The sequence below is a fragment of the Tachypleus tridentatus genome, chromosome 1 (genome assembly GCF_004210375.1).
Source record: "Tachypleus tridentatus isolate NWPU-2018 chromosome 1, ASM421037v1, whole genome shotgun sequence".
In the NCBI taxonomy this organism is placed as follows: domain Eukaryota; kingdom Metazoa; phylum Arthropoda; class Merostomata; order Xiphosura; family Limulidae; genus Tachypleus; species Tachypleus tridentatus.
In genome coordinates this window covers 81,622,108-81,649,136 of record NC_134825.1, presented here as the reverse complement: position 1 = coordinate 81,649,136, position 27,029 = coordinate 81,622,108, and the positions used below count along the sequence as shown (strand labels likewise).

General features: G+C 31.3%; 1 protein-coding gene across 8 annotated transcripts in view; it reads right to left on the bottom strand.

Annotated features, from left to right (window-relative positions):
• Nucleotides 1-27,029, bottom strand: part of LOC143253473 (receptor expression-enhancing protein 1-like) — a 50,543-nt gene that overhangs the window by 3,357 nt on the left and 20,157 nt on the right. For 3 of the 8 annotated variants that reach the window (XM_076507461.1, XM_076507465.1, XM_076507474.1), the window contains 7 exons: nt 24,443-24,515; nt 23,289-23,368; nt 16,830-16,950; nt 14,768-14,881; nt 11,380-11,473; nt 10,350-10,491; nt 225-357 (listed from right to left, as the gene is read on the bottom strand). In XM_076507461.1, the coding sequence (XP_076363576.1) occupies nt 225-357; nt 10,350-10,491; nt 11,380-11,473; nt 14,768-14,881; nt 16,830-16,950; nt 23,289-23,368; nt 24,443-24,515 (757 nt within the window). Of the gene's footprint in view, nt 1-224; nt 358-10,349; nt 10,492-11,379; nt 11,474-14,767; nt 14,882-16,829; nt 16,951-23,288; nt 23,369-24,442; nt 24,516-25,153; nt 25,220-27,029 lie in introns of those variants that run through there. The other 5 variants (XM_076507482.1, XM_076507491.1, XM_076507458.1 and 2 more) reach the window with 4 other exon arrangements.

Genomic DNA, 27,029 nt, shown 5'->3' with positions numbered 1-27,029 from the left:
CTAGCATCTAAGGCAGCATTTTGTTTTTGAGAGAAATCTTTGTCTACTGGTTAAAATTTTTGGTGCAAATATTTGTTAGCATGTACAACATTTCTGCTTCTTGTATAAATATCTAATATTTTAAATATTTTGACATAGTAATAGTACAGAATTTAATTTGTGGAAAACCCAAAAAATAATCAAATTCATTGAATACATAAGAGTAAATAATGTGGTAAACTCACATCTGTGTGACTTACTGATGCTGTATGAGAGGTAGCTTGGGTAGTAGGATGAATTGCCACACGAACCTTCCGCGGTGCTTTGCTTTCACTACGAGTTCGTCGTAAGTTACTTCCTTCATAAGTTTCACTAGTACTGTTAGGAATAAAAGTTATTTCAGTTAGTGCTGCAAGGATTTCTAAAATGTTAAAGCTAAAGAGATGATCTTATAACCTCTGGCTTCAATGCTTATAAAACTTATTTATACAGTACAGTTTACTTTAGCTATTATTTGTGAACATGCATGTAAACATTTTCTACAAATACAAGTATATAACTGGTACAGAAACAAGATATAGTTTTAAAAAATAAATTTTATTTCTTTCAGAATTATGAATAAACTGAACAAAATATGCTTATCTGTCTAAAAATAAACAACTAAAAAAAAACAATTCACCTATAGAAATGTGTGTAAAATAAGCAAAAAAAAAGATGAAAGAGAGCCTCTTTCCTCCAGTTTCTCTCTTTTTTTTTTTAAGGATTAAATCTTATATCTCAATAAAATTAAACAAATTTCTTCAAGATTTACACACATTTGTAAGAGCAAAATTTATTGCCTTTTTAAAGCTTAAGAGAATTGTCTCGATCAATTGATCCTTCTTTTGTAAGACTTGTAGGCAATACATTCATGCTTTATCATTTCAACCCACCAAGTAGCACAAAGTGACACATTATTTTATAACATTAGACTGAGAATAACAATAATGAAAAGTTCATTGAAATCTTAAAATTAACGTTTCATGTTCCAGACAAAAAACAGGTGAATGTAACTTCACACTCCTGAAACACCTCCCAGGGATGTCACTGCACCCTGCTTAAAATTGGACCTACCTAACAGTCTACTAATTTACTATATCTTAGGTTCCACCATACAAAAAATTTTCTTTCACTTTCTACATTTTTTATTGATAATTACCATTAATCAGACTACTTGTTTATTTTCTAATTAAATTAAGTATTACACCAATGCATCTTGTAAACTATAATGTTTGTTGTGAATATGTGCACAAAGCTACACTAGGTCCATATGCACCAGCTACCCCTAATTTTGAACTGAAAGTTAGTCAACTAGTTAACAGTACTCAATGTTGTTGTTGTTGTTTTGAATTAAGCACAAAGCTACACAATGGGCTATCTGTGTTCTGCCCACCACAGGTATCGAAAACCCAGTGTTTAGCGTTGTAAGTCAGCGTACATACTGCTGAGCCACTGGGGGGCTACTCAATGTCAAATCTTGAGCTATTCTAATTAATAGTGGGATTTCACCTTAACTCTTATAATCCATCCATGATCACAAAGTGCAGAGTGCAATTTTGAGACAATTAGATGCAAACCTTAGATTCACAGTCAAGCATGTTAATCACTAAGTCCCCACCCTGCTTTACAATTTATAGCCCCTTAATACTCATGAAAAATGGAAATAAATTTGTAAAAACATCTGACCGTACCACAATTATTTATTTTTAAGTGGTAGTTTATTATACTATCAAAATTATGCATTTCAATGACAGTATTTATCCATCATTCCCACTCTCTGGTAACACAGACCTGCAATAGTTTTATTGTTTTGAAATGTTTACACATTCTACAGTAATTCCTGTATGTGGAGTCTGTACGTTTTATCCATTTTTTTCCATCACATATACATTTTCCAGAAAATGTCATATGTACTTTTACATTTCCTTTTGCATGCTTAAAATGTTGACAACCACTGACAATTGATTTCTCATGAAAAATCACAACAAGAGAACCTTATTAATCATTCTAGAACCCATGAGAAACACACCACTAGTATATAAACATTTAACATGCCACATTACGTGTCATTTTTTTCTTTTCAATATTATTTGTCCCTATGAGAACAAAGAGGTTGTTTATATGACCCAAACATATTCTGTTATATTTGTGGTAGATTTGTTGAGCTTCTTAATACCGTGTTTCTCCGAAAATAAGACATGACTTATATTAATTTTCACTCCAAAATATGACACTAGGGCTTATTTTTGGGGATGTCTTATTTTGATATATTAAAAAAATGAAGTTATAAAGTAAAACTATTAAACTAACCATTTAAAATAAACTATTATTAAACTATTAAACTAACTGATTAATACTTAAACAAATTAATTAACTAACTATTAAACTAATTAATAAATTATTTTTTTTTTTATTTCTTTCCTCTTCCTGCCACTCTTAACTAGGGCTTATTTTAAGGGTAGGGCTTATATTAAAACTATCCCCAAAAATCACACTAGGTCTTATTTTATGGGTAGGTCTTATTATCAGAGAAACATGGTAAGGTCAAATACAAAGAACATAATTGGCTACTTCATATATGTTGCTGGGTCAACAATACACTTATTAAGAGTATCCATATTTTTTGTATGAATGGGACATCAGAGCACAAATCAGCACTGGATAAAGAACTAATGGCCACACAGAGTCAGCCTGGTACAAAAATTGAAAAATACTGAACATGAAAGAGTGTTTGACACAAAGAAAGTCCCATTACTTCCACTTGACATAAAACTGGACTTGAAGGAATTTGTATAGGCCTTAGACAAAGATGGTGACTGTTTCAAGTATCTACGTGGGCAATTCCCAGCTTTTTAAAAAGCAAAACTTAAAGAAGGGATTTTTGTTGGGTGTCAGACTAGAAAAGTGACTTTGGATGAGCAGTTCAAAAGTACAATGAGGAACATTGAAAAAGAAGAGTGGATTATCTTTTAAAGATGTTATTGACAAATTTTTAGAAAACAGGAAGGACCCAAATTATGAAGATATTGTCAATAACATTCTCAATAAATCCAGTTTCTCCTTCTGTTGTTACATCTCTCTATTTCTAGTTTATTCTTCACTTCCTTTTTTCTTCTTCTTCTCTTTCTTCCTATCTTCTCTGTCTTCCATCTTCTCTCTTCTGTTGCCACTCTCTACTTCTTGTTCTTCTTGTTTATTCATTTTTTAGTTCAAGTTGCTCAACTCTAACCATTTATCAAACTCAGTCAACATGGTTATATAGCATGATTGTAATCTCTACACTATTTTCACTATGATTACAGTTCTGCATGAATAGGCCCTACTTTGGCTGTCATTCACTTCTTCTACTGCCATTCGGCATTCTATAATCCTGTGTCAGATGTTGAAAGGTTGGGTTCTATTCACTAAATGTCAATCAAAGGCTTTTATTTATATTTCTTAATAGTATGAATACATACTGGTTATTGTTGAGCTTAGAATTCTTCTACACAGTAAGTGTCTATGACTTGTTGATGACAAATTCAAAGATAGCAAAACAAACAGCACAATCTCCACTTGCTTTCAAAATTATATACAGTGGATTCCAGTTAATTGGGGCATACTGGGTCTAGAATACTTTGGCCCAATTAAGCATTTGTCCCAATTATGTGAAGCTGCACATAAAAGATTCTAAAGGTATACATATAGTACGAAACAAAAGATAGTTTTTCCATTTATTCAGTTACAAAAACAAATACTGCACTGTATAAAACTTCTGCTTGCTATATAAGAACTGAAACAAATGGTGCAAATAGACAAAAATATTTATCCTAAAGGCAATTTTAATTTATGCACGTTCACACATTTACATTACTGTAGTTCTTAATGCTTACTGACGTTGGAGAAATCTATTGAGTGTATCCTGCCATGCTCTTTTAACTGACTGCATCTGAACAAAATCAGTGCAGGTATCTACTGCAGATATTGAACTGTTTTCATTACCTTCTTGCATAAAGTAATGAAGTAATCCATCAACAAATTTTCTGGCTTGCTGGTGAGTCACTTGTTCAAACTCAGGTGTGTCATCCTCATCACTTTCCTGGTCTTGTAATGTTTTTTGGTGATTTGAAACCTTGCCTTCTCACTTTCATTTTGGAGAATTTTCCTTGCCTCCTTCTTTGTGTAAGATCCCTTCATTTCACAGTTTATCTTGCTGCTGTATTACCCATGCTAATGTATATTTCAGCACTCCAGTTATCTCAGCCAGCTGGCACTGACTTATGTTGAATGGTCATCTTTTAATTTCATCCAGAATAGCAATTTTATCAGCAAGCATCAAATCTTTCTGTGGCATCTTTGTAGGGGTCTGAAATCTTACACAAATGACACAAAAATGATTATATGCTACACAGCAACCACTGCCAAACTAGAAGCAAAATATGGTAGCAATAGTAACGAACACACCAATGAGTCAGTCAATGATGACTCGGTAATGACCCACAGGTCACTTTACAGTAAAGTAAGCCATTATGCTTGTCCAATTAAACGGCTTGGTGTCCCAAATAAGGGAAGCAAATTCATGTTATATTCTTGATTGGTTTTTGTTTTTCAAAATTTGTCCCAATAAACTACTGCCCCAATTTACCTGTGGCCCAGTTAACCAGAATCTCCTGCACGTATATATTTCAACTGGTTAAACATACGTACAACAAATTCTTTACACTATAGAGATCACAGGCATATCATAAGCACTAAATATATAGTTTCATCTTGCCAAAAGTCCACTTGGGCCTATTCAATTCCTTTAGTATTTCATCTGAAAACCTAAACTTTCTTTCTCTATTTCTATCACACTAATATTTCATGTATAATTCATTTATAGTTATGGCATGAGTCATAGCAGACAAATACTGCTCTTCCAATAATAAGTTGATCTTCTTTCTTCTAAATATCCTATGTTTCTTTTGTCAAAGTGCTCTCAGACAGGTTCAATTGCTTTATAACCAAATTTGATGGAATAAATTATTCTTTTAATCTCATTTTCTATTGTTAGTCTTACTTTAACATATTAAACATTAGGGGCTATGTTAATCATTAGGTCTATCACTTCTATAGCAGTTAATTTCACATCAAACTTTTCTTTGGATCTGAATTTACTATCTTCTGCCATTGTCTTTGTCTTTTCCTACTCATAATATTCTTACATTTATTACTTAATAGTCTGTTTGCTATGTTCTCAACCTCAATGAGTTACAAACAAAACTTTCAATAATCATCTGCTTTTAACTCTCTTATAATAAAAAATTAAATAATCATGATATATTCATTCACAAAACAAACTAAATAATATCCCCACTAAACAGTCTTTTATATCATGTCATTCTGGTTGGCTCTCCAAATGTCAGGTTTTTAAATAGAGGCCAATTTTTTTTAAAATAGGTGTCTGTGACTCATTGGCAATAAATCAACAATAAATGGACAACATACAACCCATTTGTTTTAAAATAATATATTAAAAACAAGTCAAAAGTATGTACAAAAATTTGTTACACTATTATTTACCACAGTTAAATCTACACAATGTGACTCATATAGTTACATAACAAAACTTGTCATAGCTATCACTTTTAAAACAAATTAAATAATCATCAAATATTAGATCACTAAATAAACCAAATAATAACTCTTAAACTGAACAATCTTATATATCCAACAAATACACTACATTTATTGTTGATCAAACCAATATCAATGTCCTGGAGTAGCTATCTTGATCCTCTAATATCACAAATAAATTATCAATGTCCCAGGTTTCAACATACTATACTTAACTGAATAAGACACCACATCATGCAACCTCAACTGCTTCAAAAGTATGCAATAACATTAAATTATGAAGTAGCTTGATAGGATTGAGAAAAATAAATTAACAGAAATGTCACTTTTATCTTTGCTTGCAATGATTTTTGTGATCTCATTAGAATGTAGAACATATATGTTTAGTATATAACTGATATGTACTACAAAAAAAGTGTTGCATGATCATGATTACTCATTTTAACTAATAAGAATTATGACATATGTACTGCTAGAAAATTAGTTAGTCATCAAAAAATGCTATATGCATATGCAATTAATCTGAATCTTTATTACATGTTTTTTTTCAGTTTACATATTAGTTTTCTTTCTCTTTTGTCATTCACCATAATCATGTTTACAGCATTAAGTTATACATTTTTAATCTCTGTATAATACCACTGAATTAAGAATGAATGATATAAGAGCATTTACTCTCTTCTTTTGTTCTGATTAATATTTTTTATTGTAAGAATGGCTAATGAATTTTTCTTTCTAGTATGAAAATTTTATTTAAATACAACTCATTGCCATTAAAAATACTTTGTTCAAATTCAAAGTTATATAAGCAACATCTTTCAGATATCTACATAGTAGATAGTTTTTGAAAAAACAAGATTAGAAAAAATTTCTAGCATTCCAATTCTTTTGGAGTATGTTTAATTTGTGTGTCAGGGGTGGCCAAACCATGACTCTTTGATATATAATGTGCAGCTCGCAGAAATGTGTTGGCTGAGCTCCTTTTTGCATCACAATTAATATAAGAGGTAAATAAAAAATTTTCATGTTTTATGATTATTTACCGGGCATAAACTGAGAGTCCACTGGATTAAAACAAGTTTAATGTTCATAGTGTGTAAACATACTTAAGAATTTAAATCCTAATTTTAATGCTAGATTTGAATCAGGGATCAAAAAAATTTCAGATCAGCAAGGATTACAGAAGAATTGTGCTGTAGAATCAGTAATAGTACAAGCTGGTGCTGACAATGTTAGTTTTAGTGGGCATGGCTTGCAATTGCGTAATTGCAAAATGTGTGGTTGTGTTGTGGGCAGTGAAATTAGTGGAATGTTAGTGTGATACTGGGCACTGTAGAAGTTGGTAGCATTGCACATGTTGGAGCTCATTGTTTCTTTTCACATTAATTTCTTAGAAGTGTCTGTGAAAATTTTGTGAAGGAAGATGATGTCGTCAAATTGTAAGAAGTGAGAGTATGAAGATGAAAACAGAAATTTTAAGCCAGAGTGGAAGGAAGATTTTGCATTCACCAGTGAAGGAGGTAAACCTCTGTGTCTTATGTGCAATGTGTTACTCAGTCATTACAAAGCCAGTAACCTAAAACGCCACTATGAAACAAATCACAAAACCTTTTTGTCTGATTATCCATCTGAATCAGATTTACAAAAAAACAAATTAACTGTTTTAAAATCATCACTAACTAGCCATCAAACACTGTTGACAATGTTCAGTAAAGAAGTTGATACAATGACTGAAGTTAGTTTTGTTATATCATGGAATACTGTTCGTCCTAAACGCCCACATTCTGATAATGAATTTGTTAAGAAGAATATAGCTGAAGTTGTTGCAGTGTTAAATTCAAATAACATAAAACTTCAGTGACTAATAGCACAAACACCAGCTTCACGCCACACTAAAGAGAGACGCATCTCCCAGATCAGTGGCAAAATACAAAATGATTTAAAGAATTCCCTTGCATTCATCTTAGTCCTTGATGAATCTACAGACATACAAGACAACCTACAACTGGCAGTATTTGTTTGTTTATGTTTCCTCTGATGTAACTATGAAAGAAGAGATGCTGGACTTAGTGGCATTAAAAGAAACAACTTGTGGTGTTGACATTAAAAATGTGCTTGACAAAGCCTTAAAAATTGCTGATATTCCACTGGATAAATTCATCAGAGTTGCAACAGATAGAGCAGCTGCAATGGTGGAGGAAAGTGCAGGATTAATTGTACATATAAAAAGTGATCCCAGCTTTCCAGAGTTTCTCCCTGTTCATTGCATTATTCATTGTAAACACCTGGCAGCCAGATACTTCAAGTATGAAGATGTTATGAAATATGTTATTGAAATTGTGAACTTCATATGCTTAAATGGGAAGACCCACTGACAGTTCAAAAATTTTATTCAAGAACTAGAGCTTGAAGATAAATCCAGCTATGTCTCTTTCCACTGCATTGTGAGGTGACTGGCAACCAGCTATGTCTTAAATAGGTTTGTGGATCTGTTAGAGCCTCTTATAACTTTTCTTAAAGAAAAGAAAAGATTCTATCCTCAACTGGGAAATAATGAATGGATGCAAGATCTAATGAATCGCCTACAAACTCTCAACTTAGCTCTCCAGGGGAATAAGACTGTTTCTGATCTTACTCGGACAATTTTCAGCTTTCAGAATAAAATAAGACTTTTTCAAAGAGATATATTGTCAAAAAACTTCAGTTACTTTCCCAATTTCAAAAGGAGAGTAAATACATTGCCTGATATTGAAATAAAAGACCACAAACTGGAAGAATACAAAGATAAACTACAAGGACTGCTTGATAATTTCCTAGAGAGGTTTGAAGAGTTGCAAAAGCTGAAGTCGTACTTTGCCTTTCTTATAAATCCATTCATGGTTGATGTGATCCATGATAGCTGTCCAATTCTCAAACCTCTGGTTACAGAATCATCTGCTGTGGAAATAGAACTAATAAAACTACAGGAGGACCTGGGTCTAAAGATACTCCATAACTCCCACTCTACAATTGAGTTCTGGAAGCAAGTTCCAGAAATAAAATATCCTGAATCGAAGAAAACCAGTATGCGACTCATCTCAATTTTCAGCACAACATACTGCTGTGAACCACCGTACTCTGTAATGAAATTTGTGAAGTCAAAGCATCACACAAGTCAACACCTGACAAAGCTAATTCCGACAGCCTTGACAACATACCAGCTGGAATTTCAATGACTCACAACCAAGATGGAAACTCACAAGACCTCTACTAGCAATAAATAGCCTGATAATTCTATCAATGTCTATTTGTGTCAGAAATGTATTATGATAGGGCTAAAATTTTGTAAGGTGGTATCTGATTAAAATATCTCTAATTTTATTGTTTTACATATTTTCCTCCATGTTTTGACCAGATATTTACTAAGACAAATATCATTAAAAATATCTGTTTTTACCCCTTTTATTTTTAGCAGTCTCACTTAATTTTAATGAAATGCAAATTTGCATATTTTTCTTAGATGTTTCTATAAATTATTACCATATTAAATATGCTCAATATAGTTAAAACAATAATTAACCAGGATTGTGAAAACATTTGGTATATATATGTGCACTTTGTGAGTATTGAAACTAATACAAATTAACAGTTTAAAAACTACATACATGAATAAATATTATTACATATATGTATTTATTAATATTTATATAAAATTTATGTAACAAAAGGAGCGTATAATAAAAAATGTGTGTAATATTTGTTCATGTTTTGTGGCTCTCAAACATATGAAGTTTATCATATAAGGTTCTTACGTCAAGCAAGTATGACCACCCGTTATATATCATTTTTAACTTACAAAATAATGTAAAAGAATTATATGAAAGTCAAAGTTAACCACAAGTTACTAAAGTATGAATACAGGTGATAATCTAATAAGCTGTCATAGTTCACTTACAGTTTCTTTATAAGACATTTGTGCAAAGCTACTCCAGACTATCTATACTAGCTTTCCCTAATTTATAATGATAAGCTAGAGGAAAGAAAGTAAAATGAAAGCCCTGCCATCAATTTTTGTCTGACCAAGCAGTAGAATTTTGTTGTCACAATGTTAACATATTCAAAGCCCCTAAGCATAAAGAAGAATGTTGATTTTGCATAAACAAGATTAGAACAATGGAACTGCATATCCATAATCTGGAAAGCTAACAAGTAGACCACACTTGGCCTTCATTTACAGAATTGATACATCTATTACAATCATATTCAGACTTTATCTCTTTTGAAAGTTTGTGTGTGACTTACTATCTAAATGCACATGTATGCTTCATTTCGATGAATGTAAACATTTTGATGTAAATACATTTCATATATTTTGTACAAAAATATATTAAAAGTTTAAAAAGATCCAATGTTAGATCAGAGAATAACATAAGTTTATTTATTAACATTACGCAGTATGGTAATGTTTAGTCTTAACTATACTAAAGTAAAAGATGTACACAGGTTACAGTGTCAATCTATTTCTTTGTCAAATACAACCCATACTTAATAAGACTCAAACAATGTTAAGCCTAAAACAAGTGTACTTAATTATTTCAGTGTCTGTGATTACAGTTACTTTGTATCATTCCAGAAATCCTGTATTTAAAAAGCACTATTACAATAAAGATACTAATTTTCAAATATTCTGTGGGTCTTTGCTAGTTTAAATTAATTTCTATTTCCACTTTCATGAAATGTGGGTAAAAATAACAGACCTTCCCTGATGACTCTTTGAGCGACTTCGACTAATTGTAGTCTCCTGGAAATTCATAGATTGGTCCTCATTTTCAGGTATAGTTGCATCAGAATGCCATCTATGTTGTAACGAGGATGACTCTAACCTTCTATCAACACCATCTAATTGCACAATCACAATGAAGTAGACAGTAACTAAACAGTCACAATATCAGCTACTCTTACCAGCTATTATTGTCACAACAATACTATAAAAAATGAATGTCTATAAACTCGTAGAAAACTTTTCTTCTTTAGCCTTAAGCATCACCTACATTAATCACAACCCTCATTTAAGTTTGACACTTTATAATATCTAATTTTTCAAAGTTTTCCTAAATATAATGAAAGAATAAAACAATTTTTCTATAGAACTTCTAGTTTCTTTACTAGATCTTTAATTAATTTAATAGGATTAATTTCCATGCAAAAAGTGTTTAACCCTTTCAGCACGGTTAGCGACCTCAGTCGACTTGAAGGCTCAGCGCAGCAGGCAACCTTCCTTTATTCCTGTTATTCTTATGTATTGAATTTAACATATATAGTATTGGGTACAATCACTGAATATTTCAGGGACTTTTGTTGAGTTATTGCCGAGATATCATGCTTTTAGTACTGATACTGTGATTAGTTAAAGTATCAAACATACATATTCAGCGTCATGCCAAATATTAAAAGTTGTTATTCAGTGCCGAAAGGGTTAAATATATAAATATAATACATACAAATTTACAAATCCTTGCATAGTTCTTCCATAAAAAGATATTTAACAAACCAAATTGTTCTATCTATATGGCCAAGCTAAATATCTGTTCATATTTGTAAAACATCAAGTATAATGACTTAATAAAAAATATACCAAAATTACTGCAAGATGCAACTCCATTAAAATCCCAGTTTCTTCTGTCTGCACATTTAATTGCAGTAAAAATATTTTATCACTAAACAGTTTAATTCAACTCTATATTAGTTGTGTCCTAGAGCATAATTAAAACCAAATAATTAACTTACCTAACTGAGCTTCACTAACTTGAGGTGGATATTCTTTATCTAATGCAGTCATACTGTAACTTTTACGTATATGGTTGACTATTGACATCTGTCCCTAATAAAACGACAAAAAAATAACAATACTGATAAAGATATTAACAAATATCTATTTTATTGTGATATAGTAAGGTGTACTTTTTACGTGACTGTGACAGCACAAATATATAACTAGCACTAGGTGACTGAAGTCACAAGAAAAAAAACACATTTCAATTTTAAACTATTTCAAGTCACAGAATTATATGTTTACTCCTAACTGGTGATGTCTTCTTTATGGCTTTATAATAATGTATGTAAAATTAAAAATTAGCATACATAATTTTTAAAAATCTTTGATACATTCTGTTAATGTTGACTCTAAGTAATCTTTAAAACTACATACACTATTATTGCTCTAAATCCTAAAATGTGGAATGCACTGTTACTACCTTAAAACACTGCCATTTGTCCTGCAAAAAAATATAATGTTACATCAGTCATAAAACAAGTAAAATTGTTAACCCTACATGAACAGGATGAGGTCAAAATGCATAAGCAATGACTTCTTACAGAGTGCCATTTAACACAATGCCATGTATTGGATTTTTACATTACACTGATCATTAAGCAACACGTCATGGTACAGGGGAGTAGCTAATAGATTAAGTATACAAGGGTACTGAAACAAACTATAGATATGCATTTTGAAAGTTTTAAAGACTATGAAAACACACTATGTAAACTGTGCATTGAACAAAAGTATTTTCATTTTTCATATTAACATCAACTTGTCAGTGTCAGTCAGACTGATGCCATCAAGTCACAAACATGTCTCAAATACAAATACTTTTTTTAATTATCTGTTTCTTCATGTTCTATAAACTTGCACATTTTACTGACCCCATGCATATTTGGCCAAATCACTGGAGGTACAGCATATGTTTTTAATACTCTGGATATGGGGAGGTAAAAACCCAAGTGTCAAGTTTTTTTTACAGAGTTACACTTAAATTCAATAAAACTACTTTATTATCAGTGTATGTAAATAAATGTTGCATCAAAACATAATTATTAATCAAATTTTAGTATTATATATGTTTCAATTTCTTAATTTATAACACTATTTAAACTTCTGACATTTAATAATGCAAATTACAAACTTGTATTACAGATATGGCTAAGACATCATCTAACTTTATAGCCTCTAACTGTCTTGAGAGATGTACACCAGAAAGTTCAGTCTACATGCCCTGACATCCTACCACATCTTGCCTTTCAAAAATGTCAATAATTCTCAAGGACATTTGTTTCAGCATTATTTATAACCAATACAGATATTTTAATTTTCTGATTTATGTATAATGCTAGCTTGTTCTCAAAACAGCATATAATTATTTAACATAGAGAAGAAATATTAGTATCATTGAGATCAGCTTGAGAAGCTAAGATAATTACTTTTACATGCTTATAACTTAAAAAGCCATTTAAACTATAGTGGTTATAGGGCATTGTACGCTTTATGTGTTCTAAGTTAAACAGTTGAAATAAAAATTCAGTAAACTCTTAACAACCTTAGTTAAAATTAAGGTTAATTTTTATTGACACCACGTTTACGACTGTACACTGCTAAATTAGGGATGGCTAGCACACATAGCCCTAGTGTAACTTTGTGTGAAATTTGAAACAAACAAATAAATACATGACCCAAAAAGTCTGTTTTACATTTTAATTACTTTTATAACTATAAATATACATGAAAGCTAGTCATCACCACCCACCACCAACTCTTAGGCTACTTTTTTTACGAATGAACAGTAGGATTGACCATCACACATGGTGCCCCTACAGTTGAAAGGATGAGCATGTTTGGTGTGACAAGAATTTGAACCCATGACCCTCAGATTGCAAGTTGAGCACCCTAACCACCTAGCCATGCAGGGCTTTAGGTTAGGTAATAAAATATAAATGAAAAAAGGTTAAACACAACATTTCTTTGCAAGAAGCTCTTGCAAATACTACATTATGATAACTTGAGTTGTGTGTTTATTTAGTGATTTCTAGCTTGTTACATGAATATAATAGTTTAGAGATTGTACAAAAGGCAATAAAACAATAAAATAAAAACAGATGTAAACAATTACAAGACTGAGTTTTACAGTAAAGAAGATAAGAGATAAAGTTAAAAGTTTCACTGAAAAAAAAATTCTTTGATATTGACTTAGAAAGTTCTAGAAGTTATACAAATTAAGTTTGAAAACTACAAGATGAAAAAACTTTAAATGTTAACATGAAAATCAAGTTGCGTTCAGACTGACCCAGACTATAACTCCATAAATTCATAAAACAATCTTTAGTGAAAATTATTATTTAAAAAATGGCCAAGCACATAAAACAATGGTTAGCAGATTATACCTGTTGTTGTTATATCAAGTAATTTAATGCAGTTCTAAAAGTGAAATCTCCTGTTACTATTTTGTAGTCCTAAAAAAAAACACACCATAAGATACTGTTTAGTTCTAAGAATGAAACCTGCTGTTATTATCTTCAAGTCCAAAAAAAAACAAAAACAATAAGGCACTGTGGTTAGTTCTAAAAGTAAAGTCTACTCACTGTTTTTATTTTAATTCACTGGATAAATGTTTCATATGCAAGTAATTCAAGTGCTACCTTGCTTACATTCTAAATGTTTTATATGAAGTCCAAGTAAAAAACCTGTAATTAGTCATCATGTTCACAGTGACATTTAAAAAACACATTACTGGAGACCTTGTTTAAAGCTATCTTGTCAGTAGTTTTGGATACACTCTAGTGATTTGACCCATCTTTCTACCAGTATACTATATCCACACAATAGCAATTCATAGACTTTATAATCAACTCAATTTTACTCATTTTTACTACATGGAACTGAACACAAAATCCACCTTCTCAATCACTGCTAACAAAAAATATGCAAACACAAAATGTACACCAATTTTATTTTAATGAAAAAACAGTTTTGTTTGCACCATTTTTCTATTGTAAATCTCATCAAATTATATATTAATGTTCTTAGAAATATTTCAGTCATGGTTACTAAACTAGATACTAAAAATTGAATTGCAAAGAAATTGGGTTAATTTAAATGTAAAATTACAAAATATTCACAAATTAATTGAGTATGTTTGAAAAATTTATCAAAATTTGTTCTAGTTTTCTTTGAAACACTCATAACATAGGCTGATAACATAGATTACGAAAACCAAAATGTTCATGTGAAGAAACCCCGTACATTTATTTTCTTGCCAACTTATACCAAGGTTAAAACCATGTTTTTTTAGCTGAACAAAAGCATGAATAAGTAAATTTAAAAATAATTACAAAACCTCACCCTCATAGCAGTTTGCATGATCACAGCTGTAGCATAACTGAGGCCTCTGCTACTAAGATGAACCAAAGATGCATAGCCTCGGTCTCGGGCTGTAGCTAGACATTCATCTATTTCCTGGCAAAGATATATACATTGGATCTTCACTCTCAGGTTACAATCAGTATACATGTATTAAAGCTGAAAATGACCTAAAGAAACACTTGACAATTTAGAAAGAGTTGAAAACCTTGACCCTTTGAATAAAGTAAAAGCAATTTAATGTGTACTTAGCCCAAGAGCGGAGTGATTTAATCAGTTAATCAAAATTTTGATTATTCTATTAATCAAACCTACAAATAGATTGTCACAGAAACAATCAATTAATTGAAATCAATGCTTCCAGTCGTAGCTAGTTTTGATTATTCCAACTATCCTAGCATTCAAAATATTACTATTATGTTTCTTTCTTGTTAAGCACATTAACACAATGTGCTGTCTGTGGTCTTCCTAATTTTAGCCTTATAAGTTGGGTTGGTTTTACTTCCATTTATTCAGCTTTGGTGATTTGATAGAGAGAGGACTTTATTCAGTGGTCTCAGGTTTGATTACCATTTTCCAGTACTCATTATGGTAAATCTTCTAAGCCTACGTAAGAATCACTTATTTTTGAACTGGTAACTAAAAATAAGAAAACTGTGGCAGCATCCACCAGTTTTTTTTTTTTTTTTTTTTTTTTTCTTCATAGACTACTGACTAAAGGGAAGGCAACTAACTATCTAGCAGTTACCCATTGTCATGTTTTTGTTTTGTTTTTTAACTGTTGACCAGATAAAAGACAAATATCTGGCAGCACCCTTTGCCAATTTTTTTCTCTTTACTGTATATAGTATAGTTTGGAGAATAACACTGTACTAACTGATTAATCAACTGCAACTAACTTTCATGACTTTCTTATATCCTCATATTTTACACTGAAATAAATATGAAAACAATATTTATATTTATACACAAGAGCAAGATCTTCTCTTACACTATTGTGGTCATAATTTCAGTAACAAGCTTCAGATGTATCAATATAAAAAACAAACAAAACGTTTTAACTGATTCACTAAATCACTTGAACATAGTTGCTCACATTGTGAACCTATATCAATATATTAAATAAATACTTTAAAAGAGTATATTTTACTCTGACTATTTCACTATAATCAAAGCAAAGCCTCTTTGACTTTACCCTTTAATGTGTGCACATGAATTAAACCTTAGCCAATCTCACATTAGCTACAATATCACCTCTTCTAGAAATTATAACATTTAAAGTGACCATCTAATTGACCAAAACAGTCTGCTGAAAAGCCTGATAAGACTTTGATCAATTTCTGGTTAAGGATTTCATGAAAATAAATCTTTTATTTCACAATAATAACTTGTCTCAGTTATAATCTAAATGAAAACATAACTACTTGCTACTTCTTTTTTTAAATTTAAAAATGGCCAATATTTTTGAATGAATAGAAAAAAAAAAACAGAAATTACTTAGAACAATTAAATTTTGCCAACTACATGTATTATACAATGATACATGACAGCATTTATTTTGTGAAATTAAAATAATGAAAATGAAATACTGATAAACTTTGGGTCACAGAATTTGTGTGGTATATAACAACAAGTATAAGTTCAATCTGTCTTTCAGATTAATGATTATATCACACATTATTTTTATTTCATTGTAAATTTACCCCAAAAAATCAAAGTTACTTTAAAAACATTCAATGCTCATTACAAGAGTCACATATACATTTTGAAAACTGAGTATTTCACATGCTTGATATTCCAAAAAATTCATATAACAGGATATGTTATATACAGTAACTTTTAATTAAAAAATTAATGTAATATTGATATTTTATTAAATTTACAAATAAATATATAAAATGTTCCAAGTTTAATTTCTGCATGGTTCTGAGAAGTCTCACCTGCAAACACACTTTTTTTTTACCATCAAAAAATACAGATTTACATTTCTAAGAAATTGTCACCCTTTAAGAATATAATGACAATGAATAATAAATATACCCACCTTTTCTCTCTTCATAAACTGAGGATGAACAAATTTCCTGTACAGAATACTAGATCCTTTCGTTGCTGGGGAAAGAAGCCACAACACAAACAGTATTTTCATCTCATAGTAAAAAGGAAGCCTAGAAAAAATTCCAACAGTAAAATTATGAATTACATAAGGGTTCATCAACAAATGGAAAAATTATACTCTTTTTCTTTTAAAAAACAAAATAACACTGTAATAATACTTTAATTAAAACTACATAAACTAGATATTATCTTTCAAAAGTGAAGCTACCAAAAAAATATGATACATGAGAATACAGACAGTATTTTGAGGTGGTTCAACTAAATGGAATGACTATTGTAAAAAATATTCACAAAAATTAAAACTTTTTAGGGATACTTGTCAAACACCATTCTTTAACAAATTATATTATTCAAGAAATTTAAAATCTATGCTACCACATAAAAGAAATCACTAGTATTTGTGTGTTTGGTAAGTAAAGTTTGCTCTTTTATTTCTTTAATGTTACTTTCATTAATAATATTGGTTAAATACTTACAAAATATATTTTTATTACATTTAATTGTATGTAGTATTGTACTTTTCTCATTCCATCATTGGCTTAGTATTTGGATTTTGGATTAACCTTCATCTCCTAAGCTGACCACATCTCATGAAATATTAGTGAGATTACACAGACAAAATTATTTCTAACAGTGAGAATACCCAACTGATGAAACAACACATACTGATCTATAAATAAGAACAATATATTTAACCCTTTTGCAACAGGTCATGGGACAAAGACCATACCATTGTTTGTTGGCTTACAATCGAAATTTTATTGAATTACTACTTCTGAATTTATATCAATAAATCTGGAATCACAAGAACGCATCCAAACATAGATTTTAGCATTATTTAACACAAGATGTTTGTAATGTCAAAATACTAAGTCTACAGTTTTGTACAAATTAGGAACTCAAATTACTAATATTGTCAAGCTAAAATATAAAGTAAGAACCTCATATCTTTTTATTTTGCTGAGATATGGCTTATGTACTAAATCAAATACAGTGGCCTCTGTCCACCTCTTTCTATTTTTGGAAACAGTCCCTTATATCCACTTATTTCATCATATGACATGTGAATTACCAATCAACAGCTTAAAATGTCTGTAATACAATTTTCTCAGCCATTTATATCTTTAAAAAGAGTATCATGTTCTTTTGGTCCAAGGTTTCAACGAGGTAGGTTTCGTCTTTAGTCTGCTAAAAGTTTCATTTTTTTTTTTTACATCTAAATACATCTTAGTTACGAAGATTGATAAATTATAGTAGAATTCTATGGTATCAATGTAGTTATGTATTCTTTTTATTATTATTCAACTGTGTATATATAACCAAAAAAAAATTTTTGTTTGATATCTTCCATGTGCAAAGTTTTAAAAGGCTTAGCAACCTATGTCCAGCAGCTACCAAGTACAAATGTCTTAGAGAGAAGAGACAATTATTTGCTTTGCTTCTTGATTCATAGTTCTATATTTTAAGAAAAATTAGTTTAATAATTTATTTCTAAATAATAATAATCTATATACATATATACATAATGTATAATAATTGAAATGTGACTGTATATTACAAAATACTAGTCCATTAAAACATAGCCACTACAGGGAAGACTAAAGGTCAGTTTTATATTACTGGATATGTAACATGAGTGCATGAGAACCACATCAATGCAACTTATGGCTAGGTATAACTGGAAGGTCAATATAATAAAAAATAATAAATATTTTTGTGAATATATCTCACTGAGACCTAAACTACTTAAACAAAACATTTGTATTTTCATATTATAACGTGTAGTCATTCTAGCACAAAAAAAGTATAATTTACATTTATTTCCTTTACAAGGCTGAACAAGTGACAGACACCACATAATTAGAGAACAGAAAATAACATAAAATATAAAGTCTTACTGAAAACAAATGTTTGAAATGTATTTAAAAAATTTTAGAAAGTATGCAAATAATACTTGAGATTTTTGGGATGAAGAGCAGTTTTTTAATCATGACATGAAATCACTTTGTACTCAAACTAGTAACAAAAACTATTTTCACAAACAAATCTTTAATAAAAATATTTCATTAAAAATATGATTTTTTGTATATAAAGTAGATGCATTATTTACTAAAAGTCTTACAAATTTTGTGAAGATACACATGCTGTATTAAAAGTTATAGTACAAATAGTTAACATGTGCAAATATGTAGATGAACTCATTTATATTATACCAATCCCACAGCAAAAGGAAGGGTGAACTTGCTCCAAGGGTGAAATTCTGCTGGTATTCACCAGTATTATGTACTGAAACTTATATCTTAAGGCAGTACTAGTTCCAAAACTTCTTTTGGATGTTTTTTATGTTTACACAGTTTTTTTTTCTTTTTCAAAAAAACAGGTCCACTTCCCCAGCTCATTGCCTCTACTTTTTTTTTTTATAATTTCACCTCTGACTACTTCTATTTATTAATGAATCAATCCTATGCTTTGTTTACAAAATAACACTAAAACGAAGAAAAAACACCTCATAGAGCATCAATGAATATAAGCTGACATTCTATCATTTGGATAAAGTTATATTGGTCAGATTGATAAAACAAATCAACAAATATACTGATTTCAGCTACAAAAGGACAGTTAGAACACTACACTCTAACAGAGTATTTAAAGACAGTGACATTGGTTGCCTTTACATATTTTACATTTAATAAAACATTTTCAATTAGAGGGACACTAACATGGAATTTTACTAGATCCAAAACAAAGCTAAAACATTTGTCTAAGTCTCCATGGAATAACTAAAGAGCCAGTGTTTGCAGCTAAATACATGACTATTATTATATTTCTTTGCTTTATTCATGGCTTATTCTTGTAAATGTATGCATACAAGAAAAACAAATCATAAGAATACTTGTAACATGATTTTTTTATTACAAAATTATAATTTTCCTATAATAAAAGTGTATTTTCAATAGATACTCACCCTCACTCACATTAATAGCTATTCTCATACAATGCTGCTTTCAACTGTTATTATAAACTGCATTGTTGTTTGGATATTAAAATATATTTGTGTTAAAAAAGAAAATTGTGTTTTTCAATGTTGTTGGCAAATATCATAAATTTGATACATATTGACATTCAATTAACTTCTAACTTCATATTTTCAGCTATGTACATAACACAGTATATCAGAAACTCAACCAAAATAAATTATAATAGGTAACACTCTACAACCCCCCAAACTCTACCTAAAGAAAAGGATGAAGAAAGCACTGTGGAGTATTGAGAAATGTCAACACCTAACACAATACAGTGGTGACTATGAAACCTCACTTTTAAAAGCAGACTATACTGATTTATTCACAACAAGGCATGGCAAGGATGAGTAGCTTTCCACTTCGGCTTTATTCTTGTAGTCCATGGGTGAGTACAGTCCAGGATAGGCAAACATATAAAGCAAACCTATTGTAAAGATAAGTCTACAAGCAATATTGTGGAATACCCCACCTCTGCAGTGTGTGTTGCATGATTACAGAATCATAATGTATGTGTAAACATGGTCTTACAGTGAAGATTTGAAAGGTTAAAGAATAGCTGGTTAGGAACCACTTGCTAGTCACCAAGATCCAGAAAGAAACAAAAAAGAGCATTCTCCTGAAAAGAAGAAACATATACTTATGTAATTTTACCCAGTCACAGTCTCATGACAAAATGAAGAATGGTGATAGGTGGATGATGGTATCCCAACAAGAAACAGCTATCCAAAGCAGAGAATGAGAGATGAACACATGACCTGTAGTTCCAGTGCTCAACACACAAAGTGCTTCTAACTGATGTCAGGGTAGGCATGCAGAGAAAAATAGAAGTACAGGTTAGGAGTGAAAACACTAGGAAGTGAAGATGGAAAGAATGGTACAAAGAAGAAAAAGCCAACTGAATCTAAATTCAATGGGTTAGGGTGGGAAAAACAAAAAACAAAAAGTGAAGCAAGGGGAGGAAATGTGTCAAAAAAAACTTTGATAGGTCTTGCACATTTTGTAAGAGAGGCCTGAAATACAATCCATGAAAAGGTGGAATAAAACTAATATATATAGGGTATCTCAATATGGATTCCAACATGATAGGAGTAAATGAATAATACTGGGAAGAGGTAAAGTGGGTCCTGGCCCCCAGTGGCCCTCAAATATGAAATTAATGGTAAAAAAATTGTGTAATGAACTAAACAGATGAATGTAATGTTTTGTGTTGAAAAAACGCATGTAAAAAGAACCATGGGGAAACCAAGATTAACAGAAATTTATTAAACTTAATCCAACAAAATATTTTACCTAATTAGCAAATAACGCAAAAGCAGAACTACTGATAAAGTGAAAATAAACATTTAAAAAGCCTAAGTGAACAATATATAAAACATATCACTAAACCCTAAATGAAATACTTAACTGAACAATTAGTGCATACAATATTGGGATAAGTGTGTGTGGACCGTGACTCAAGAATCCCATACAAACCAAGAGACAAGTATGAAAAAACAATATAGTGAAATTAATTATAGATATACCAGTTGGAGGAATTATATGCAATTCTACAGTGACAAATACCACGGTAAGACTAAGGAAGTAGAATATATCTAAGACTAATGGCTACCTTAATACTGACTACAAGTATTAACCAATCAAATGAAACCTATGTTATTTATTAACAATAAAATTACAATTTCTTATATTTCCAAAGTCAGTGAAGTGTATTGCAAATGTGTGGGCCCCCAAGATCAAGGCAAGGCCTTAGAAAGTCAATTTGCAGGACAATCAATCTGTCAACAAAATAAAGCTGAAACTCTTCCCACACGGAACTATACACTGAAGCCTGTGTAAAGTGCTAATAGAAAACAACCTTGAAAGTGGTAATGAAAAAATCATAACCAAACACAACTGTGCTGGTGAAAACAACAAAAATGTTTTGCAATGATGTAATAACTAAATAAGCCCCATAAACTGAGTAGAAATATAAAATAAGTCCATCTCAAAATAACTTGCCAAATTACAAATATCACTATTGTATAATAAAAAGAAAATTTCTTGAAATAACTTAATACAAAGATACAGAAAAATATTAAAATAAAACATCTGAAGAGAGCACAAACTAAACCTTTTAGCATGAGTACTACCAAACAAGAAATGATAGTCTAGTAGAAGTGAAGAGAAGGAGTCACATACCTAATTAGTGTGTGGCACTCTCACTGGTGAAGGGTTGCTGCATGATAAGTCATGGAATATGTTATTTCAACAGAGGAGAGAAAAAAGGCTTGTGGCATGCATAAAATATTTTTTTGCATACAGCAGACAGCACTGAATGAAAATAGCTATTTATGTGAGAGAAGGTAATGTATAATGTTGGAATTGTTGAGTTAATATAACCTAAGAAGTCACCAAAGCTACTTCTTATGATTCTAGTACTGCTGCACTGGTGGTGCAGTCATCTACATCTTCTGGATTGAACAAAGCTAATTTACATATATCATACAGATTACTTTAGAATTCACTCTGGAAACTTAAAAGGTAGAAATGCAACAATAATTTACCCAGTATGGAAACAACTAGCAAAACAGTGCTCATACAATTTTATTCTATCGACTAAAATAATTATTCATCTTCAGTGGCATTTTTCAGTATGCAAAACAATATGTCTCAAGGATGTCCCTCAAATTTTCCACTGTGTCTCTCCTTAATTTTTATACAAAGGGACTCAGATCCCTTGAACTGTATAACCTATTGCTCATTCAATTTAATAATATAAATACTGTTTCAATTACTGTTGTGTTTATTGTATCCTACCCAGCCTGGTAAGCCTTGGCTGAAATGCCTCAACAGCTCTGAATATGGCACATATAGTGTGGTTTACATAGTCTTACACGTCCTTATTTTCTTTCATTCTTAAGTTCTTATAATGACTAATGCAGTATTCTCCAGTTGATAGTGGTTCACTAGTTCATGGGAGTGATGAGTAAATTTTATTTGAATAAAAAATAATTAATTGATTTTGAAATAAATACATAATAGTTGTGATATTAATCCTATCTTAATCCTGATTTATAAACGACTCATACAAAACTGATAAACATTACATTTCAACAACTTCAGCAACCCACACCATTACAAGAAATTTGATAATATAAAAACCATCTCAACCATTACTGTATCTGTCATATCCTAGCCAGCTTGATGGGTCCTGGTACAGAGTGAAAGGGCTTGTCAGCAGTGAATATATTAGATAGTGTGTGGTTAACATCTTATTATCCATTCTTTGTTTGCACTCTGAATTCTTAAAGCATGTTAAAAGATAATATAAGTAAAAGTATTGCATATTCCTGAAACTTTTTTTTTACACATCTTTGTGTACTTACCAAAATGACACCACAATGTCAAACAATGTTTCAACAAATGTAAACAAGGCAAACACTATCCAGTACATCATCCATTTGACCTGAAATTATTATTTGAAAATGTATATTATAAAAACAACTTTATGAATAATTTGAACACTCACACTATATGTATATAACACCATTATCAGTACAGATAAATAAAACTTCCATAATAAATTTTAATGTGTTTTTTTAATCTTTTTTGTGTATTTAAGGACATAACTACTCTATGGATATTTCAAACTTAATTCAATAGCAACAATGTCATCTGTGCTACATAGTTTCAGCTGTATTCTGTTGGCTTTAAAATTAATTTATCAGATATCTATTGGTTTCTCTAGTAACTAGATTACTGATGATACTATATTGTGAAGTTAATTATGCACTGGTCTTATGTTCAAAGGCCAATAAAAATATAAGAGGATTTTTTTTCCTTATTTCATTGTTACTAAAAGTTCTAATTTGCTTCTTTAGTTGTGATGGAAGGAATCATGGGACTGCTGTAAACAACTTGAAATTAGTTACGAACAAATATCACCTATCCTTGTAGCACATGCAAGATTAAAAACACATTATCAGAAAGTCTTGCTAAATATACATCACTAAGATTAACAATTCTTAAACCTTGTTAATGGCATAACATTATTCAAACCCCAGACCAAAGGCTATAAATGTGTTATACTACTCAGAGCAATAATTAAGAAGCTCCAATCTTCAAAAATACATAATTCATACAATAGTCAAACAAATTCGCAAACAAGCCTTTTCACTGTCTCACAAACAAAGGCTATCACCCTGTATAAATACTTCACTAGCTTAAATAGACAAAGATCATCAGTAAAGTTTGCTAATATGTGACATTAGTTTTGTACAACTATAATAATTCTACAAGTCATGGTATATAAATTTAACAATATTTCTACACAAACTCTAATAACATGCACTGTTAACTGCATAACACCATTCTGGCAAAAAATAAAAACTATATCTTACAAGATTACTATCCTTAGGTATAGTACAAGCATTTGATGAAGCTTAGAACAAAGGGGAATAATTGAATCATCCAAGCTACATGTTAATGCAATACTAAGAACTGAAAACAACTATTAATTAGTTAGGGTGGTGCTACTTACATACTCCTTGACATTTTTTGTCCTGACTGCCTTGTAAGAAGCATAAGCTGGATAAAGGGTACCAAACACCAGTCTGTAAAGAGAGTAGCAAAACTTAGCACAGCATGGAAAACAGGCACATATAAATAAATTCACAAAAGCCACATTTCCAGGGGTTACTTTAACAGTCACATAGAAGTCCACCATGATCCAGCCAGCTATTCCTAGGTTTGTGTATTAAGGACGTGTTAATATGTAATGTAGCATGTAAAAACGCCGTTCTTATGACTTTTATTTTGTCACATCATGGCTATTCAACTTCATGTTTTCTTGGCCAACCACCTCGTGTCAGACAACATTAACAGTGTGCACGAATACAGTAGGGCACACCTCTTGTAAAACAAAATCATTACGTAGCGATTACAATTAACCTGCTTATATGTGAAACATTTGAAAAATCTTAATATATAGTTATTCCATACTGTCTGAAAACTCCAAATTATGAACTATTAATCATGACTTCTTGAATCACATGTGGTTCACCGGCATTCCACACACCACTCTGCGCTATCTATACCTTGAGTGAAGCACACATAAGAGATTAAAATAAGCAGCCATTTAATACTATGCGAAATCTATAGTTACTTCTTTAGCAAACAAAACTAAATAATCACTAATAGCTGTTTAAAATCCGGTAAAATTATTCAAATGTATATGAAGTTAAATAATTACTCATAACAGGAAATAACGAGTATCGACGGCAAAAACACGTACATCCGCTAACAGATCATCTACTGCTCATGATCAAAAAGATCTCGTGGCATGCTAGCGAAATCACGGGATCATACATATATGTATCTGCGACGTACATGAAAATTCAGTAGCTAACTCTGCTGTATACCGCACCTAAAATGCATTTTAACTAAACAATATTAATAAAACCAATTATTCTGTCTTTAAACAGATAACTATGTGAATATTAGAAACTTAAAATAAGATGGTAGGTGTCTTATTCCAACTTTATTTTTGCCAGCTAATTTAATCGTCCGTTAATATTTAATATGTGTGTGTATTCATGTCTACACATACATACATACATAGAGAGTGGGAGAGAGAGAGAAAACGAGAATTCGGATAAGATTGTCCATGATATTGTTTGTCCATCATGTGGCTGTCCTTCCATTTCACCTGACCCGGCACTCGACTCGTAATCTCAGGGTTACGCGTTCGAATCCGTTACACTGAACATGCTCGCCTTTTCAGCCGTGTGGGCGTTATAATATAAGTCAGTCCCATTCTTTGTTGGTAAAAGAGTAGCCCAAGAGTTAGTGGTGGGTGGTGATGACTAGCTGCCTTCCCTCTAGTCTTACACTGCTGAATTAGGGACGGCTAGCGCAGATAGCCCTCGCGTAGTTTTGCACGAAATTAAAAACAAAGAAACCATTTCACCTGCTTTTACGATAACTATGGAAATGTAGGATATAAATACCACTAATATCTTCTTTATGCACCTTTCTAGTTGCTGATGTAAAAACACGAGGATAAAAACACAATATGTGACAGTCTTTGCGTTAATATGACGGGAAATAAAATTAATATATAAACAAAGTTGTCTATCTGGACGGTGCCACATGTTGTGAGAAACTGGTTTAATCAATTTCGATGAAAATTGGTAGACAGCCTAAGGTAAACTCCTGTAAAACAGAAATTAAGTTGACTAGCAACCGAAAGAATCGTTCAAATTTGGCAGATATTTCGGTGTCAGTGACTTAATGCAGCGAGAGAGAAGGTAGCAAAACAAGTGAACCGACGCTGAACGAAAGTGACGTTAAATCCAGGCTTAGCACGGAAACCTATGCATCAAACGAAAGAATCGTGCGTTACGACTCCTAAACAGTAGAAGGGGCGGCCTACACTCTATTTATATCATTACTTTTAAAAATCGGCATTGCCTCGAAACCCTACTAAAGGAGGAGTTGTAGAAGTAAAGTATTACTTATTTACTCAATTACGTGAAAAGCAATTCACTGAGCAGCAAACAATATATGTAAAACGTTCTTGAATTACCATACTAATTATTAAGATCTAAAACACGTAATGTGTGTATGTGTATGTAATACGGTTCTTTCATTATTTCAAGGCCGTTACTACTGCCACCGAACAGAAAAGTGGCAAAGAATGCTACAAAAAAGCAACTGACAGCCATCAATAGTTTAATTTAGCTCGTCTAACTAGCCCTAATATTTCATGTGATCTGTCACAAAATGAACGACGTTGGTGAGCGAGTAGAGTAGCAGGGAAGAATATCAACATATACACGTTGTGACATCCTTTTCTTTCTTCTGGAAATTCGAAACTAGTCTAGATCATCTGGAAAAGAAAGGGTTTCATGAGAAGTGTAGCTGCTTGCAAGCTGTATACAATCGGCACAGAGACTTCCCAGCTTGTAGTTTAATTTACTATTATCTCTGTCAGTACCATTATCCTTGTCAATAGCCACAAAGTCAGTAAAATTATTCGAACTCTTGACAACATGATTCAGAGCACTCGGTTAAATGAGACCCTTACGAGCACTTTCAAGTTGGTGGTGTGATTACGTAATTACTGA